General features: G+C 31.8%; 1 protein-coding gene across 4 annotated transcripts; it reads right to left on the bottom strand.

Annotated features, from left to right (window-relative positions):
* Positions 1-137: 137 nt before the first annotated feature.
* On the bottom strand, positions 138-18,398 carry LOC134728119 (collagen alpha-1(XII) chain-like). 4 transcript variants are annotated; one of them, XM_063592552.1, is made up of 7 exons: positions 18,124-18,398; positions 5,435-5,468; positions 3,378-3,534; positions 2,343-2,625; positions 1,572-1,692; positions 992-1,063; positions 138-707 (listed from the first exon to the last, which is right to left on the bottom strand). In XM_063592552.1, exons 1-7 carry the CDS (start codon positions 18,160-18,162, stop codon positions 157-159), a joined length of 1,257 nt encoding a protein of 418 aa, XP_063448622.1. In that variant the 5' UTR covers positions 18,163-18,398; the 3' UTR covers positions 138-156. The 4 variants fall into 4 exon arrangements, with proteins under 4 accessions (XP_063448622.1, XP_063448623.1, XP_063448620.1 ...); XM_063592553.1 differs by having other exon boundaries at positions 5,435-5,462; XM_063592550.1 differs by lacking the exon at positions 18,124-18,398 and adding an exon at positions 12,378-12,664.
* Positions 18,399-19,110: the final 712 nt, after the last annotated feature.

Genomic DNA, 19,110 nt, shown 5'->3' with positions numbered 1-19,110 from the left:
CTCTAGGGACTTCACGGGTGAACAGAATTAAAAAAAATGTCCCTAGATAAAAATGTCACTCTATTGGTGGATGATCTTTACATAATAATTATATATCGTTTGTTTTAGCATCAGTAAACCATGACATTGTAATGTATCCAAATGTTAACTTGGATGTTAATTTAATTTACAAATGCGGTACAAGATAGGCCCTTCCAGCTCGTACAGGGTATCATACGAATCAGTATGCATGTAATGATTCTTTTCCACTGTCAAACCAACAGCTTGCGACTCATCCAAGCGTGATCCAATCCCCACTACAAATATGTGAATTTTCTTAAATTTAGCCCTTCTAGATTCCAGTTCAGACTTGTGGAATTCTTCCTTGCTCAGGGGTCGACTTAGAAAGATGAAACCGACCTTTATACCTTTGTCCGATTGGATTTTCTGTCTCATATCTCGAAGTAAACTCTGGAACGAGGCTGAGATCATGGTGTCAAGACTGTTCTGTAACGATTTTTGGTCATGAACATGATCTATGAGTCCGCCATCCTGTGACTGGAGGCCACACGAGCTTGTCAAGACACTTAAGCTGATTTGTTGCTTGTCCATTCGGAGCCTCGATGCAATTCTATTTATCAGGACCATTACAAAGTACGCATTTTCAGCACCAATTGATGACGTATCCACTGCGTATGCAATACTCATAGGTTTGGCAGGAGAACATGCTACATAACAAAAAAGTTCACACTTTAATTATTTTGTATTAGGTTTATAGAACTTTAAACTATATTGAAAGTCGGATATCAGACATAGATTCTCTTATCTAATGCATTGGATTTTTTTTTAAATCTTAAGTTTACAGCCCTCGTAATGAAAGTGGTTTTTCATTCATCAGTTTCCGGTTTGCTTTTATAAGCAAAATGTTTCCACTAATGCTAATGAAAATTACTGAACTGCATAGATATCTATATACCTTTATAACTTAAAAAACTCGTTTTAAATAACTTACTGCCTTCTCCGTACAGTACTTCATCATCATTCATCATGGGCTCAGTAGGTGGCGCTGGTGTAACGGGAACAACTAAAAAGGACACAATGTTAGTGTTATGTGTTTTTATTGATTATACCTTTACAAAGTGTTAAATTCTGATTCATTGTCCATAATATTCAAAACTGACTGGACAAGTACATTTGTACATCCAGCCAAATAAAGTGTCATTGACATTGGACGGAAACATTGTTCTGTTGAGTCTGGTGAACTAATTCGAATGATTATACATTCATATATTACGGCATCGTAAGTGTATAAACAATAACACATTTTGTCAAGTATATCTGTTTTTAAATATGTTCTTTTTAAAATTATACAGAGTAAATGGCATTAGCAGATCATTGATAGTTTCTGTTTAGATTGTTTATATGAAGACATTGGAAAACGCTTGGTTGTGTCTGATTGACTTTGCCTCACATCCCCGGGTACATTAACAAATGCCTGCTTTATGTCAGACATGCATCTTTATATAAATCAATATCGAGACTCTTTAACATTACTGCGATCTAATTGATGATAAAAAATGTGATATATTTACCTTCACATGCTTTAATTGCCAGTTCATCTTTGATTGAGTCCAATGCATCAAAGTTTCCTATCTTTAACATATAATGTGACAATGGTTTGGTTGCAATAGCTTCCAGTTCCTTTTCATCTACCTGAATAATAAAAACAACCCTATCAATTTTAAACGTTGGATGCGCTGTTCGAGATTTATCCTCATACACCTTATCGCTATTCCCGGCTGACCCTGCCGCTTGAACTTTTGACGCATACAACAATCACTTTTTCATTGTGGCGTCAGCTATTTTGTTTTATGACGTCATAATTTTACGGGAACCTGTGTGATATTCAGTAATGGCGGACAAATAGCGATAAGGTGTATTAGGAACGCTCGAAGCCAAAATTTAAAATGCCAAAATAAAATAAATAAGTATCGAAAAAGGTTGAAAAGCAATACGACTTACAAGAAAACATATATATAGGCTGTTTGTGCATATACAGAATATACATCAACGATTGAGCTCCATAAATACCAAAGGAGAGCCATGGTGAAGTGACCAGCGCATCTCTTACAAGTATAATATACACTTGTAGATTTCGAAAAAGGAGCAGGCTAATGTCCTACACGGCAGCACTCGCACCAGCAAAGTGGAAAGGGGTTTATATAAGTTGTAATAATTTGTTGCTCAATCCACGATGAATAAAAATGTAAAAAGTAACCCCGTCTAGACCTTCATATACAAATTACAACTAGTAGAAACTAAAATTGTTTCATATAAAACATATATCTGAAGTAAATACGAACCTGAGAGCCTATTCCAATGACAAATACAGCTATTCCATCTGTCTTTGTCTTGGCAGCTTCCGTTATTGTCCGTACTACGTCATTTGACTGACCATCGGTCAATATTATAGCTATCTTAGGTCGACCTATAGACTCGGTGGCCTTGAAACCTTTCTTTCTAATGTAACTTAGAGCTTCAGCAGTATTGGTGTTACCTCCTTGAAACTGTATCCCGTTTGTCTTTTCTAATATCTCGGCTTTAGTTTCAAACTCTCCCACACGGAGTACTGGGACAACTGTTGTACTATGAATTCAAAGATATTTGCATATATCACATGATTTATTTGTAACATTGTTTTATATGTATATTGACCCAATGTCCTTTAGTTTTAAGTGTATTTTTTTATTTCTTCTACTTCTCCTGTTCCATCTTATCTCATTGTATTCCAGGGACTTTCTATACACAAAGTCCCTGTTCTATTCATATCAAACCGTATGGTTATTTATTAAGATACAACCGTTTGTAATCTCATGCTTGGTTAAGGTTATAATTATTATAATATTGTTGTTGTCCAGCCGTTGTGTCTGTTAAATCATGGATTTATAGTCTGAAGCAAGATGAATATGTTGATAAATGTTGTTCTTTGCATTTGAATCCAATACAGTTTGTTTTTTTGATATCTCAAGATTCTGTCTGACAGTATTAATTGTGGCATTGCTGTATGACATTTCTATGAAAAATTACCACCGGTATTAAAGTCTAGGACGGCATGAATTCATATCAGTAACATGCTTTGACCTTGATAGCTTTCAGTAACAGAGAAAAATAATTAATCTAGTTTAATTTTCTTTCTTTTTAGACAAAACGCAGATTATTCTTGGAAACATGTTGTGTTTGTAATATGATGACTGTCAGGTTTTAAGTATCTTTTTGTTTAAATATTAAATGGATGTAATTTGTGATACGTAACTCTATAACTTCCTGTTTTTTATTGAAAATTAAAACAGATATATAATTTCAATCAATATATTGTATTTGATTAATTCATAACGTACCTGAATGTAACTAGCCCAACTCGAGTTTTGTCTGAACCAATATCAAATATTTTTATTAAGTTTTGTGTAAAGTTTATTTCTTTTTGGAAATCCTTGAACGGAATGCTGGCAGACGAATCCAGAGCAAACATGATATCTGCTGGCTTGCCGCCACATTCTACAATAGAATTAAAATATCAGTATTAAACGCTATTGTCTTATGTTATAAAATCATCTAGTAGAAGCTTAGGGAGCTAATATTTGAATTTTAAATTGTCGTCCTGCCATTTTGTTTAGTCACCGACTTTTTTTTCAAATTTCATCCTACCCCTACCCCTCCCCTTCTATAAGAACCAAATGGTATAGCTCCCTATATATAATACATGTACATATATGCTTTTCAAAAAGTTCACTGAGTTTGTATATTTAAACAAGTGGACCCGGGTGTGGAAAAACATTAAGTGACACAAAACACTTGTTAAACAATATCGTAACTGTATAGCTTATCATTTTTAAAATAAATACAAATCAACATCGGATGATGAATTTTTAAAAGGGCGAATAACCTCTAGGAATTTGATGTATCTATAATAGTGCATTCTCTGCTAACTAGCAATATGCAAATCGATTGCTGTATTCATCCAACCTAACATGAATTGAATACATTTTTACATAATGTAGAATTTAAACCCGATCAGTTCATATTAAATAGAGGCTTAGTGATATAGAACAAAAATACATTCATTTGTGTAGTATCGTTCAGGAAACAACTTTAGATAATTTCTTGAAAGCAATGCAGAAACCATTGTATCCTACATACATTATTTACATGTGGATGAGAGATTTTAAATATATAAAATGTCAGGTTTTGAATTATTCAATTGTTTATAATTAAGACTGCTAAACAATACCCTTTTATATATTTTTCTTTCTCTTTTTGTCCTGTTTTTTTTGCGTTGATGCCTCCAAGAAATACATGTCAGACACACACAAAACACAGCATTCTATGTATATATTTCAACACATCTTGAAGAGTTTTATATAACAGTAAACTTTTGTATAATGTCCTAGTATGTATTATCTTAAAGCTCTCTTGTGAATTGAAATCCGATATAACATAACGGCAAGTGACCTGTTAGACTATCAAAGTCAAGGAATAAATGGACAAATAACAAGAAAGGTGATAATCAAGGTCGTACTTTGTAGATGACAGTTGATTCTCGAGTACTTGCGAATTTTTGATCTGATAACTAGCTATATATAGAGAGATTTATTCAGGCACTTTACTTCTCATATATATTGATAATGATGTAGTTTATAGCTGAACAAGTGTTTTTAATCATGTATGGATGACTAAATATATGGGGTATATGTCAACGAGACAAAAAAGTCAACTAGAGGTCAAAATCTTGTCTTTGCTATTGAAATTCTTTTAACAGTCTTAATTGAATAGTATGAGAGTCAACAGAAAAATATTTTTTGAATCCCTTAAGAATAAAGCATGATTGGGTTCATGGCTTGCGGCGCATATACATTTTTGTGCCCCGATTAGACTAGTTATCTTCTTATTCAACGCTTTTAAAGAAAAACTCTAGGTTCTTAAGGTACAAGGAGCATTTGTATTATGAGAAAAGTGGTATATAATGTATGCGCCGGCTGTGTCTTCATAAGCGAACTATTGCAATAGACGTCACGACATCCTTGTAAATAACATGACCTGTTGATGACCTTCTGCTGTTGTCTGTTCTATGGTCGGGCTGTTGTCTCTTTGACACATTCCCCATTTCCATTCTCAATTTTATGGTTCTTTCCGTTTAGAATACTTAACACAACCCTGCTAGCTATATGAAAATAAACAATTGTTTTGACATTTTTGTTATTATTTTCTTGTTCTATTTGTTCTTTACTTTCAAATTCACGTTGAAGTTATGAACACAATTTATCGAGACATATATTTTTGGTAGAATTTGCATTGTCAAAAATGATGAAGAAAAAAAGGACAATATTTCATTGTTGATGATGTTTGCATTGTATCAACATTGGTTTTGAACATAAATATATAAGATATCGGTACTTACCTTTATACTGTTGTCCATTGATAAATGTCTGAAACTTAATTGAAAAAAACAACAACATTAATTTCTAGTAAATTGGTATTTGTTGTTTTGCTTACCATGCATGTGATAACATGTTTTGTTTTTACTTAGTAAATGTGAAGAACATTAATGTCATTACCATCTTAATACATAAAGCAATAGATAATGAATTGCCGTTATTTTTCTACAGCACAAATATTCATAAAATAACATTAGCAATAAGTAAAATGCATGCCATGGTTCTTACATCAGTACAAGTGCACTTCTTACATCGCTGATTTTTTTTTAATGATAAATGACAAGTACAGATGAACGTACATGGCAATTGTCAATTTAATAAACAGGAAGTTCGCTCTTTGTTAACAGACGATATCCGGGAAGTGGCAACAATATGCAATTATTATTACGTATACATTGATCGTACTTTGATTTCCTCGGAGACTAGCTGGTTTGTAATACAATACTAACAACAGCAATGTTATCATAAACATCATACTGGAAGAATAATTAAAAAATAAGATGAGTGTAATACGTTGAACTAAACGTTGATCAACATTAGTTGCAAACTCCATTCGACATAACGTTAGATATCACGATGTAAACCGACAAACTCTATTCGACGTAACGTTAGATATCACGATGTAAACCGACAAAGGCAGAAGCTGTAATGTTAAGAAACGACAATTCACGAAACTATCGAATTTTGACTTGTATGTACATATGCCGAGACATTGAATAATAATGTCATACTTCTTACAATACCCTTGAAGGGTAGAGTGTCTGTTATTAAGCGTGATATTGGACAAAATGTTTGATGAAAATAATCAAAGCGACTATCAAGTGAAATACTATAAAGCCTTCTCTCATAACATTACTTAGAAAGTTTTCAATGCTGGTTCCTATTTTCTGAATTAAAAAGAATATTATGTAGAGTCAAACTTACATACTTTTGATTTTTTAACCCTGTATGCGTACATTGCCTATGCAAATTTTAAAATTGTTTGTATGCACATTGAACGACAAATTTATGTGACGTATATAATTTTTCTGACGTCAGACACTCAAATCAATCCATGTGTTCGTAGATAGTAGATGTTTTTGTGTCCTGTTAATTCCTTTTAAAATTGTTATACGATGATGACTGATGTACCCATATTTTGACTATTTTATCAATTGTGACTGTTTATTTAACGCATCATGTAAATGTAGCGGAATTTGATGAGAATGTTATTAAAGTGAGAGGGTTAGCGCTATAGAACCAGGTTTAATCCATCATTTTCTACATTTGAAAATGCCTGTACCAAGTCAGGAATATGACAGTTCTTGTCCATTCGTTTTTGATGCGTTTTGTTTTTTGATTTTGCCATGTGATTATGGACTTTCCAAATTGATTTTCCTCTGAGTTCAGTATTTTTGTGATTTTACTTTTTGATAAACTCACAACTGGTCAGATAATCTTTTTTAAACAACACTTGATTCAACCATGCAAATATTTTAATCTTACATAAATTTTACCAATTCTGCTGAAATATTCCCCAAAATGAATACCAGGATTGTCGGTAGATTTGTTGTACATCATAATTTATAAATTGTATGAAGTTACATTGGCTGATTGATTGGTGTTTGCTTAACGTCCTGTGATATTTGATTTAGAGGTAATATTACAAAATCTGATACACCCCGTTAACTTATCTTGGTGGTCTCGGGAACTTATATAAAGAAATGGTCGGAGATTGACAGCGCATTACAAATGATAGCTCTTATTTACGTCTGGCCATTAACGACGCTGTACTACAAATAATGATATTAAACCGATATATCAGTTATCAGTGCAATATTACAGACATTAAGAGAGACAGCGTAGTAAAAGATAAGGGGAAAATCATTTATAATAAGTCAATATTTGTTTTCTTTTCCATATATTAACGAATTGAATGTATAATTCCTTAAATGTAAGTATTAAGGTAGCACAATACAAAGATTTTTCATCCCCAATTAGACATCTTTAAACTGATGTAATTCCACTCATCTTTCTTTAAAATTTTTAAATGAGGTACCAAAAGAAAGAAGAAAGATTAATCTTTCAAATTGTGATAATTTCATTATGACATATTATTACAAAACTAATTGTTATGTAATTAGTTGCCACATTGTGATGTCCATACTTGAATGAATTTAGATTCTTTGTTATTCATAGCATCCCAAAATATTTTATAGAATCTTGCACAACACAGTTTGACCTCCATAACTGTGTCTCATATTTTTCTTATTGTATTTCATTCACCCATTAATCTTCAATGAAGTTTGCAACATCAATTCATAAGAGACCACTAAATTCAATCGGGTATAAAATGTGTTCTATTGATGTGTTTGGAAATTTGAGACACTGTTTTAGAGGTCAAGCTGTGTTGTATCTATAAAATATTTGGGGATGCTATGAGGAACAAAGATGCTAAATTCATTCAAGTGTGGACATCACAATATATCAACTAATTACTTAATAATTAATTATGTAATAATTATGTCATAATGCAATTATCACAATTTGAAAAATCAATCTTTCTTCTTTCTTTTGACACCTAATTTATACAATACAAAGAAGAATGAAACGAATTATATCAGTTTAAAGTTGTCTGATTGGAAGTGAAAAAATCTTTGTATTGTACTACCTTAATTTGACTTTTTTTAGATTTTATATTTCCACATTTGTGACTCTGACATAAATATTTATCAACGGTATCAGAATTACAATTTAATACGCCATACGCGCGTTTCACCTACATTACAAACGCGCAGATTAAATTATTTATAAAGCCAAACATGTACAAAGTTGAAGAGCATTGAGGACCAAAAATTTCAAAAAGTTGTGCCAAATATGGCCAAGGTAATCTACTAGTATTCTCAAATAGTTAAATAGTTACATCTAAATAGAATGTGATCAGAAATATCAATTTTCGAAATGCAAATTTCAAATTTGAAATGCAAAGAGACCATAGTTGGATATCGCTATTATTTTGTGTCCTATTTGGTTATATATTCATACAGCTGTTCTACTATTTCGGTCTGTAGGTCAAAGGCTTTCAAATGTTCGAGTTTAAACGTACTTGATACACATAAATACAGAAGTTCTCTTTGGATGCATGAAGTCTTGTTTTCATTTTTGATATTTTTTTATTTTGCAGATATAGGCAGTATAACGAAGTACATTGTACGAGTACCAAATATGTTCTTTGATATAAATAAAAAAAAAAACAGAATATAGACCAAATGTGTGATAACAAGGACAACAGTAGTATACCGCTGTTCAAAACTCATAAATTCATGGACAAACAGAATTAGGGGTAACAAACTAAAACCGAGGGAAACGCATTAAATATAATAGGAGAACAACCTGTTCAAGAAAAGTTTTGTTTGCACATATTTAGCTATTATTTGATTATATATATATATATATATATACATAATGTAAATCGGAGTACTACATTTCGCTAACATTAATTGATTTTAAAAATTTCATCATGATCACAGCGAAACAAATTACATTTATTTACCATCATACAGTATTGATTTTAACCGTATAGCCAGACGCTTCAAATTTATAAATTTGAACTTCAATTTCGTTTATTTGCAAACGAAACCGCAGACTTTTTTTTAATTAAATGGAACCGTTCTACGTCATATAGTTCAGATTTATGTTTACGTTTTAACAATGTAAATACTCGTAACCAAACAAACATTTGTCGATAAATGTAAGAGCTTGGCGCAACATTAAACAAATATCAAACACTCACTATTTTGTTTTCCATTGTTTTCTAACGTTACAATCACACTAAATGGAAACATAATAATTGTATATGAGTATGGAGATGTTGCTGAAAGTCTATGAAACACAATGTGATCTATTCACAAGGGCTAAAATGTACAAGATAAAAGCAATATTAGGTCTACATCTGGTCTTTGACGAATAGAAAAACTCGTATATAGTGAGGTAAGCTGTTAAAAACCACAACATTTTAAATGTAAAACCATTCGAATAAGGAACTATAACGACCCACTTTATGTCGGCTAGCTGTGATTGAATCGCATATGAAATAATGGCATGCATCCACAAGGAACGAATTATCTTCATGAGAGGTACTGCGAACCCTAGTTCTTTTGCAAAGACAATGTTTTGATAAGAGTAACAATAGATTAACTTTCGGATACAAAACATATAAGTTGTGCAAAATGACATTCTATAGTGAAGATTCTGAAATACAGATATATATATATATATATATATATATATATATACAACTCGTCTAAACATCAACCCAACAATGTTAGATCTGTAAATTTGCTTTCGCAAATGTTTGGTTCTTCCCTCGCCGGGATTCGAACCCATGCTACTGTGATATCGTGACACCAAATCGCCTGCACTGCAGCCGTCCCGCTAGACCACACGACCACCTGGGCTCTCAAAAAAAGAGCTTTCGGTGGCCATATGTTACCTTTCCACGTCAGTTTTAATCTAGCGGCGTACTACAGTACATGATATATAAGGCATGAAGATGTTATTGTTACAGATCAGCTAAATTATCTATAGTAAAGGATCCCACAAATTAATGTAAGATACAGTCACAGAAAATAATTATATTCATAAGTACGTCTGAGTCAGTGACAACCCTACAACAGATGTATCCATCGGATCGCCATCAATGATGGTGATACATATATATATATAGCCGTAACAAATTATAATTAGGATATGGGGTTTTAGAAAAAGCTGTACATTTAAAATATACGAAATAAGTTCATGCATCTCTAAATAAAGCAATGCGATGCCAATGTCTATGTTTTTTGGTTAGGACAACCCATAATATTTAATTGGACAAAATAACAAAACTTAAGATGGCATAGTATGGTTAAGAATCTGTACTTTATGTAGACGGATGAATGCAAATATAACAGTGTCTATGTTGTCCGAAAGTTAAACTCCAAAATATAAAAAGAAGAAATGACATAGGAGGTGTATCATGTTAGGAAGATTCTGGTAAATAAACTCATCACAGATACCAGAACTAAATTTAGTACTAGTATATACGCCGGACGCGCGTTTTGTCTACAAAAGACTCATCAGTGACGCTCGAATAATAAAAAAAAGTTAAAAGGCCAAATAAAGAACGAAGTTGAAGAGCATTGAGGACCAAAATTCCGAAAAGTTTTGCCAAATACAGCTAAGGTAATATATTCCTGAGGTATTTAAAAAAAGTAAAAATTTTGTTAACTGTAAATTTATAAAGATAACCATAAAAATGATAATTCATGAAAGCACAAAAAGTGCTGACTAATGGGCTTGTGATACTCTCGGGGAAATAAATCTCCACCGGCAGTGGCATCGTAAAGAATTGTTATTGATTCCTGTGAAGCGTTTCAGATGCAGTCCAGTACGAACACAAAGCTGGACAAAGATAGACTCTCTCATCACTAAATACCCCCCTCTTTCCTTGTGTCTGATTAGGTTTAATCCAAAAGAGGGAGAGAGGTAAACTCCCATCACTAAATACCTCCTGTTTGTTTGTGTCTGATTGGGCTTAACACAAAAGAGCAATCATGGCACGGTTTACTTTGAGATACATGTACATATGAATTAAAACAAAACAAACAAGAATCCACTGCATGATAATTATTCAGATTATATCTTTACTGGTATTTGATTCTAGATTAATACATTGACTTGAGATATTTAGATTGAAAATTCTGGTCTTCAATGCTATACAATGTTATACTTGGTCAAGTTTGGCTTTTAAATTTTTGATTCGACCGTCTCTGTTAAATCTTTTGTAGACAAAATACGTGTCTTTGGTTCGACCGTCTCTGATGAAAATTTTGTAGAAAAAAACGCAAGTTTTGGATTCGACCGTCTTTGTAGGAAAAAATCGGGTTTTTGGATTCGACCGTCTTTAAAGAATTATTTGAAGACTAAACGCGGTTTTTGGATTCGACCGTCTTTAAATAATCATTTGAAGACTAGACGCGGTTTTTGGATTTATCCGTCTTTAAAGAATCATTTAAAGACTAATTGCGGATTTTGAATTTGAACGTCTTTGAATAATCTTTTGTAGACAAAACACGGGTCTTTGATTCAACCATTTCTGATGAAAATTCGTAGACAAAACGTGGGTTTTGGATTCGAACGTCTTTGAAGAATCTTATGTAGACAAAACACGAAATTAGGATTCGACAGATTTTGAATAATTGTTTGTAGACGGATCCTGTTATAGGAACTATCTATTTAATTATTCATGTTTAAATTATCTCATTCTCTGATGTTGTGATGTGCACAATTTATGTTAAATACTGTATATTATTATTTCATTCTTTATAACAATGTTAACGGTTTTATAAACAAAATTGTCTTCCAGGATCGTGTCTTTCTAAACATGCATAAACTATCTGTCACTGGACATTAAGCAAACATTGTTCAAATCAATATAATCATCGTATGCAAAGCAATGTTATTTGTTAAAACTGTGTAAACCTAATTGTGAATGAAATAGAAATTCATATGATATGACATAATTGAAGATAAACTTTGTATCTTTTTTTTCGGAAACAATTGATTTTGTTAAACTATTGCAGTAAGTTATATTGTTGTCGCATGCCTTTGGGAAGGAAACGAAAATAATATAGGACCGTCAATCTTTATTAATGACAAAATTTACGATACTTACTTGAACATATATTTGTGTAATGTAACATGACTGTCAAAATCTAATAGAATTCCGTCACTAGGCAATTAACAGTTTAGGTCAGATCCCCAATGATCATTCTAACAGAAACTCTCCAATAACTCACCCCACATTACATTGACAGTACTACTTGGTTCTCTTATCAGTACATAGAAAAATACTTTGATAATAAATTACTTAAAAAAGAGTCTTACCAAGCAAACTGTGAACTGAAGCAATAAACCAAAATTCTTCAAATTCATACTTCGATGTCTGGCTGTATCGTTATGTTCCAGTACTCCTTACTCAGATTGTTTACGGGAATTTTATACAATGGATTATTAACATGAGAAACAATAATAAAATTTCATTTATAGCCCACGTGTAAAATTTATAACATCCCTGCGCTGGTGTATGATTTCCTTAACAGTTGATTGCAAATAGTTTAGTAATGATAATGCAAAACGGTATAATTACGACAAGCTTTGTACATTGAAATTGATAGAAAAGCGTAGCATCCTTTAGCGGAAATTACGAAATACTGATTCCCAGCTGACTATGTTATATTACGCGTTACTTTTAATCCAACTGTCTAGTAAATTAATCCAGGATACATCATTTCAAATCATAAACAGTTATAATAGTTTCATATTTGCATGGTTTTAGTATGTTTTGATGAGAAATTCAATAAATATCAAATATTTATGTTCATTTTATAGATTTTTCAATATTTGCTCACAAATTTCTGCAATGTTAACCATTGTTCGGCTTATTAATGAAAATACACGATCTCGATAGCCTCTACAAACGCTAGATCGAAAGGATAATAAATGTCTCCATTTATCATTTTAAACAAAATTAGCACGCCTGTTTGTCATGAAATTAACGGGAAAGAGATAATGATTATATCTATTGCTTCAATTATTCAGTACAAATGAAGGCCATATATGTTTTTTTTTCTTTTTCGATTTATTTCATGTCGAGTTACTCAGAACAAGAGAACCGTAGTTTGCCAATTTGTAAGTATCTCATTGGGAATAAACTTAATTGATAGCGGTGCAGCTTTTTATCGTATTCTTTTCGATGTTTTTTTTTAAATGTGTACCTTTTCAAATATTGCATATGACAAAATTTAACTTCATTCCATTAATTTCCATATTTCCGAGAATTATCACATTCCAGCGCATTCAAACAATATCCCATTTGGTCGGAGAACAGATCTGAGAATAATTTTTCTTATCTAGTATTTACTTACGGCCACTCTTTCGGCTGGGGAAAATACAGTGAATTGGATATAACAGATATTTGAAACTTAATTGACATTGTCACAAATTTCTGATATTTCCCCCTCACCTTACGTCATATTTTCTGGAAAAAGTTAATTTTTCCAGCGGCACGTCCTATCAACTCGATTATAGGTAGCAGTCCTTCAGAAGTAAGCATATTTGTTAGAATTTTACATCAGTGTGAGATAAGACGTGGCACGGTACTTGTCTATCCCAAATTCATGTATTTGGTTTTGATGTTATATTTGTTATTCTCGTGGTGTTTTGTCTGTTGTTTGGTCCGTTTCTGTGTGTGTTGCGTTTCGGTGTTGTGTCGTTGTTCTCCTCTTATATTTAATGCGTTTCTCTCGATTTTGTTTTTTGTCCATGGATTTATGAGTTTTGAACAGCGGTTTACTTCGGTTGCCTTTATTTACTTCTAGCAATACATTTTCGTTATGCTATGATATAAAAACACTTATAAAAAAACAAAACGCATTTAACTTCCACAAAGGCAGCACAAAAAGCGTTTAGTATTGGAACAGGTTGCCTAAGTCACTGGGATTATGTTTTCTTTAAGGGCATACGATACAGTTGTGATTCCGTATTTACATTTTTATAAAAAATTCCATATAGACTATTTTGTACCTGATTAAATCAAATATGTAAAAAACAATATACCTTCATGTGCTACTTTTTGAGTAAAATGAGGTCGATATTTTGTAAATGTGCTAAAAATTCGGATTTTGGACGTATTTTCTCATTCGAAAGAAAGACATAACTTTTTTGTTTTAAAAGATAAACACAAATTGTTTTTTGTTTACTAATTTGTAATTTTTGTATGTTATAAGTATCCTGAAATTAGATAATTTTTTTCAGAAATAACTCATATTTATTAAATATTCATGAATGTAAAAAAAAACATAATTTTTTGCTGTATATTTATCAAGTTAAAAAAAAGGCACTATTTACGTTATCATGAAAATCGGCTTACACAATGTTCTCGTGATATCAAACCTATTGGCTTTTAAAAAAAGAGGGGTCCATGAACTCGTTTTCAAGTTAGATAAGTTTGAATGGTAAAAATCAGTCGAAAACTGAGTCTTTTTCCGATAAGTCATAGTTTGAAGTCGCGAAAATAACATTTTACGTAAGCAACGTCTTTACCTCCCCTGTAACTGTATCGTATGCCATTAATATGTCTATAGATACAGTTACATTTTCTTTGGTTTTATCTTTTGATCTGAATCATAATGACTACAATCAAACTTCGATATGACTTTTTTTATTTTAATTTTTTACTTCAATCCTTTAAGTTATAAGATTTTTTTTTAAATGGAAGTAACGAATCGAAATTTAGCGTTTTTCAATTTATAGAATGAAGTATAGGTAAAATATCTACTAGTAGTTTTAATCAATTTTTCTATTTTCTTTATCGTTTTCTCTATCGAGCCTTTGCCTTTTTGATGTGAAAATATATTCTGTACAATTATTTTCAGAATTATAGAGGTATTACAAATGCATTGTTCTTTTAACTTGAAACCAAACTCACATATTGAGACGATATTTCTTTTTTTTGAATTACAATGTTTGCAAAAGCGTTAAAAGCGCTGTGCTGAAGTTAAATTGACAATTTGAAAAACCAATATTGCGACACCTAAGAAAAAGTTTTACAAGTTAGAATTGACTGTAGATTAAAACATTTATATTCATGGTTAAGGATATATAATGTATCATTAACCTCTTTCGTGTGTGGCACAACTTAAATTATTACAAAATGTATAGGAAATCCACACCTTTTCTCTTCGCAACTGAGTTATATTTTCTTTCTTCATCTGAATAAATAAATAGTGACTTTGTTTTTCAACGATCACCAGCAATTGTGATAATTATGTTAGCTTATTTCTTCCCCTTATTTAAAACCTACCTTTTTTTTTATTGTCTTATAGGTTTGAAAACTGTTCAATATATTGCCATTTTGATGTGGGTTTTTTTCCGACACCTTCCGCATATAAAAATTAAAAACAATAATCTTGTTTTCAGTGCAATTAAGTTTTATCATTAGAGTGTAAACACTTCTAAAAAGTGTATTTATTCGAAGCATTTGACAATAGAATACGGTATGGTCGGTTAAACCAAAATTTATGAGTGTTGTAAAACATCTGTTTATATATCTATATATCTTTATTTTATTTCGGCTTTTGTTATGTCAATTGTAAGTTATTTTTAAATAGTTTTCATATGATTAAGTATGACTCTGACTCGTCGAGCATAATTCAGACTGAAAAATAAATCGAGAACTGGTCAGGTATTGGTCGAGTACAAGTCGAGAATGGGTTAAGACTGTTTAAGACTAGTCGAGTATTAGTTCAGACTATTTTCAATACATAAATAAACTCGTCATAGATACCAGGAATACATTTACTATATACGCTAGACGCGCGTTTTGTCTACAAAAGACTCATCAGCAACGCTCGAATCCAAAAAAGTTAAAAAGGTCAAATAAAGTACGAAGTTGAAGAGCATTGAGGACCAAAATTCTAAAAGTTTTGCCAAATATAGCTAAGGTAATCTATGCCTGAGGTAGAAAAGCCTTAGAATTTAAAAAAAAATCACAAATTTGTAAACAGTAAATTTATAAATATAACCATATCAATGACAATTCATGTCAGCACAAAAAGTGCTGACTACTGGGCTTGTGATACCCTCGGAGAAATAAATCTCCACCAGCAGTGTCATCGACCCAGCGGTTGTAAATAAACTCATCATAGATACCAGGACTAAATTTAGGGTATACGCCAGACGCACGTTTCGTCTACACAAGACTCATCAGGGACGCTCGAATCCAAAAAAGTTGAAAAGGCCAAAAAACCTACGAAGTTGAAGAGCATTGAGGGCCAAAATTCAAAAAAGTGTTGCCATACAGCTAAGGTAAACTAAACCTGATGTAGAAGAGTCATTAGTATTTTAAAAAAATCTAAAATTTGTTAACAATACATTTATAAATATGACCATATCAATGACAATTCATGTTAGCACAAAAAGTGCTAACTACTGGGCTTGATCAAGTACATATCAGTACAGTAGCGTATGGTTAGGCTTGGGGTCGAGTAGCATCAAGTAAAATTTAGACTGGACGAGTCGAGTATTAATGTGTACAGTCGAGTGCAGATATGGGCCATGTCATACTTTTACTGGTTTGTAGCAATGTATTTTTTTCCATTGCATCCTCCAGTCAAAACAAGCATGCATGTTTTTGATCATACCATCAATTCCATCTGAGATATGTGGTGCCTTTAACCCAATGTCTGCCAAAGTTATAAAGGGGATAGTTTCTTTATATTAGACCATATATACTCTAGTTTATCTGCAAAAACAAAACTCATACTAAATTCTGTAAATTCAACTCCAAAAAAGGACAAACTGTGCAGTGTTAACTGAGTTGGGAAGACAGCCATTATATTTAAACATGATTAAAACAATGATTACATAATATAAAAGATCAGAACTAACTTCAAGTCTTACAAGATCTAGCATATCTGCTCACCCTTTACTTATAGAGAGAGGTATATATAATGTATAATAATACTCCCTGAAACAATAGAGTTATGTAAAAGATCTAGATGTGTGATTTTAGGAAGAAAATGGTGTTCGTTTGGTCCGCAGAAACAGTGTGTGGGGTTGCGAATAAACTCCAGTATTGAAAATATTTGTTTAATAAGTAAAGTTTTCATATGTTGGTCACTAAAACTCACTTAGAGCTCTGAATCTTTAATATCGATTGAAAGCCAGGTTTTTAGTTTTGCATGAGGAAAATACTATGACGGATATTTCTATTTGTTAATTAATTTTTTTTTAATCAAGAAAGGAAGAAGTTACAGGCAACATATGATAGGATATGGTTTCTTATACTTTTTGGTCGAGCACGTAAGAGCTCTTTACAGTCCAAACGGTTCATAAGGGTCAAGGTACAAATCAAAGTGAATGTCGAGAAAAAGAGAAAGAAAAAAAAACCCCACAAACTCAAACACGAAGACATTTTTCTTCAAACACCGTGAGAGTTGAGCATCAATTTGGATAGAAAAAATATAAATAGTAGCCCCGCTATAAAAGTGCACGTTGAATGGGATCTGAATGTTAGGAATCTATGATCCGAAAATCGTAAAAAATATGTCATAAGATCCTTAAAATCTACTATCCGCAGCTAGAACTCAATACGAGTTGCTGCATTTTAAATTGTCATGAGCAAAATGACAGACAGACAGACAGACATGTTGGACAGAAAAACTTTAATGACATTTGGATCGAGAATTTCTTTTTTAATTTTCAGTTTGGTCAAAATTTGTGTCCGTCCTCATTCAATTTATGATTAATCTTATATTTTGATAGCCAGCCCGTCAAGTTACATGAAAATCGTAAAGCATCTTAAACGCTTCATTAAAAAAAACTTAAACTAAATAGGAATGGCCGGAGAAAAGTATTATTACATCGGTAAGATAATGTATTAAAAGACCAAAATATATTACAAATGAAAAAATCATTGAACAGTGCTGGTCCCTTTTCAGGGTATGCAAATATAAATAAGCGATAAAACGATACACAATTAAAAAAGTTCTCTATTTACGGATTTAAAAGATGATAAAAATAATAAATAATATTTCTAAAATTAAAAAAACAAAGAACAAAAATAACTTACCAGACATACAGTTAACACCACTAGATGTAATTGACTCATTATGTGTAGAAGCCTCTGTCAGATTGATTGTGTTGCTTGTCAAGTTTGTTCATCGCTACTCTCTACATCAATAAGTTTTCAATTTCATGGTATTTTAGTTTTATTTAAACACTGTACTCACAATACTACTAGCCTTATTGAAATTATTGTATTAAATACACGGAAACGATTTTAATTAACATAAATCAGATTGTTATAGTTGCTGGAATTCCCTGGTGTTTGTTGGAAAATGGACTATTTAGTAGTGTAATGGAAATCAATTAGCTGGAATCTGTTATGTTGTATGTGTTACAAATGACCATACGAGATGCTGACCGATACATAATAAACAAGACATATTATGGATTATTGATGTTTGTGTGACTTGATTTCTGATATATAGATGTCCGTTCATTATTTTCATCTAACACAACTAGAGCCGTGGGACATATTGTTTTATAAACTGTAGCATATGTTAATAGTGGTATTTTATTATTTGAATAAGTCAGAATGGTATTTAAATCAATGGGACTCAGCCTGTAAAACAATATTCGTGACAAGATCACACTTATCCCTTCATTTATTTAAAACTATTTATTCTTATTTTGTGTTTTTGTATTTCTTAGTTGTTGCTTGTTTTTACATTTAACACAGGGACTAGCTTAATATTTTCCTAATACTTTAATAACATTGTATTATAGTACTATAAACATGTATAATGTCAGATTAGAAACAAAGAAGCATGTTTTTCAAAAGACATTTTTTTTTATATATTCTTATGGTGTTTATCAGGTAAAACGAAATTAGGAATAATAATAATTGGTGTTTTTGTATAGTCGAAAACTAACCAAACATATCAATAAGTATTTTCCCTTTTTTAATGATTATATTTTACAGATCTGCACACATATTTCAGTTTCTGAAAAACAGAATGGTACTAAAATTATATTTTATAGATTCCTCCTTTTT

This window comes from Mytilus trossulus, chromosome 8, assembly GCF_036588685.1.
Source record: "Mytilus trossulus isolate FHL-02 chromosome 8, PNRI_Mtr1.1.1.hap1, whole genome shotgun sequence".
Lineage (NCBI taxonomy): Eukaryota > Metazoa > Mollusca > Bivalvia > Mytilida > Mytilidae > Mytilus > Mytilus trossulus.
This window is presented reverse-complemented; position numbering and strand designations above follow the sequence as displayed.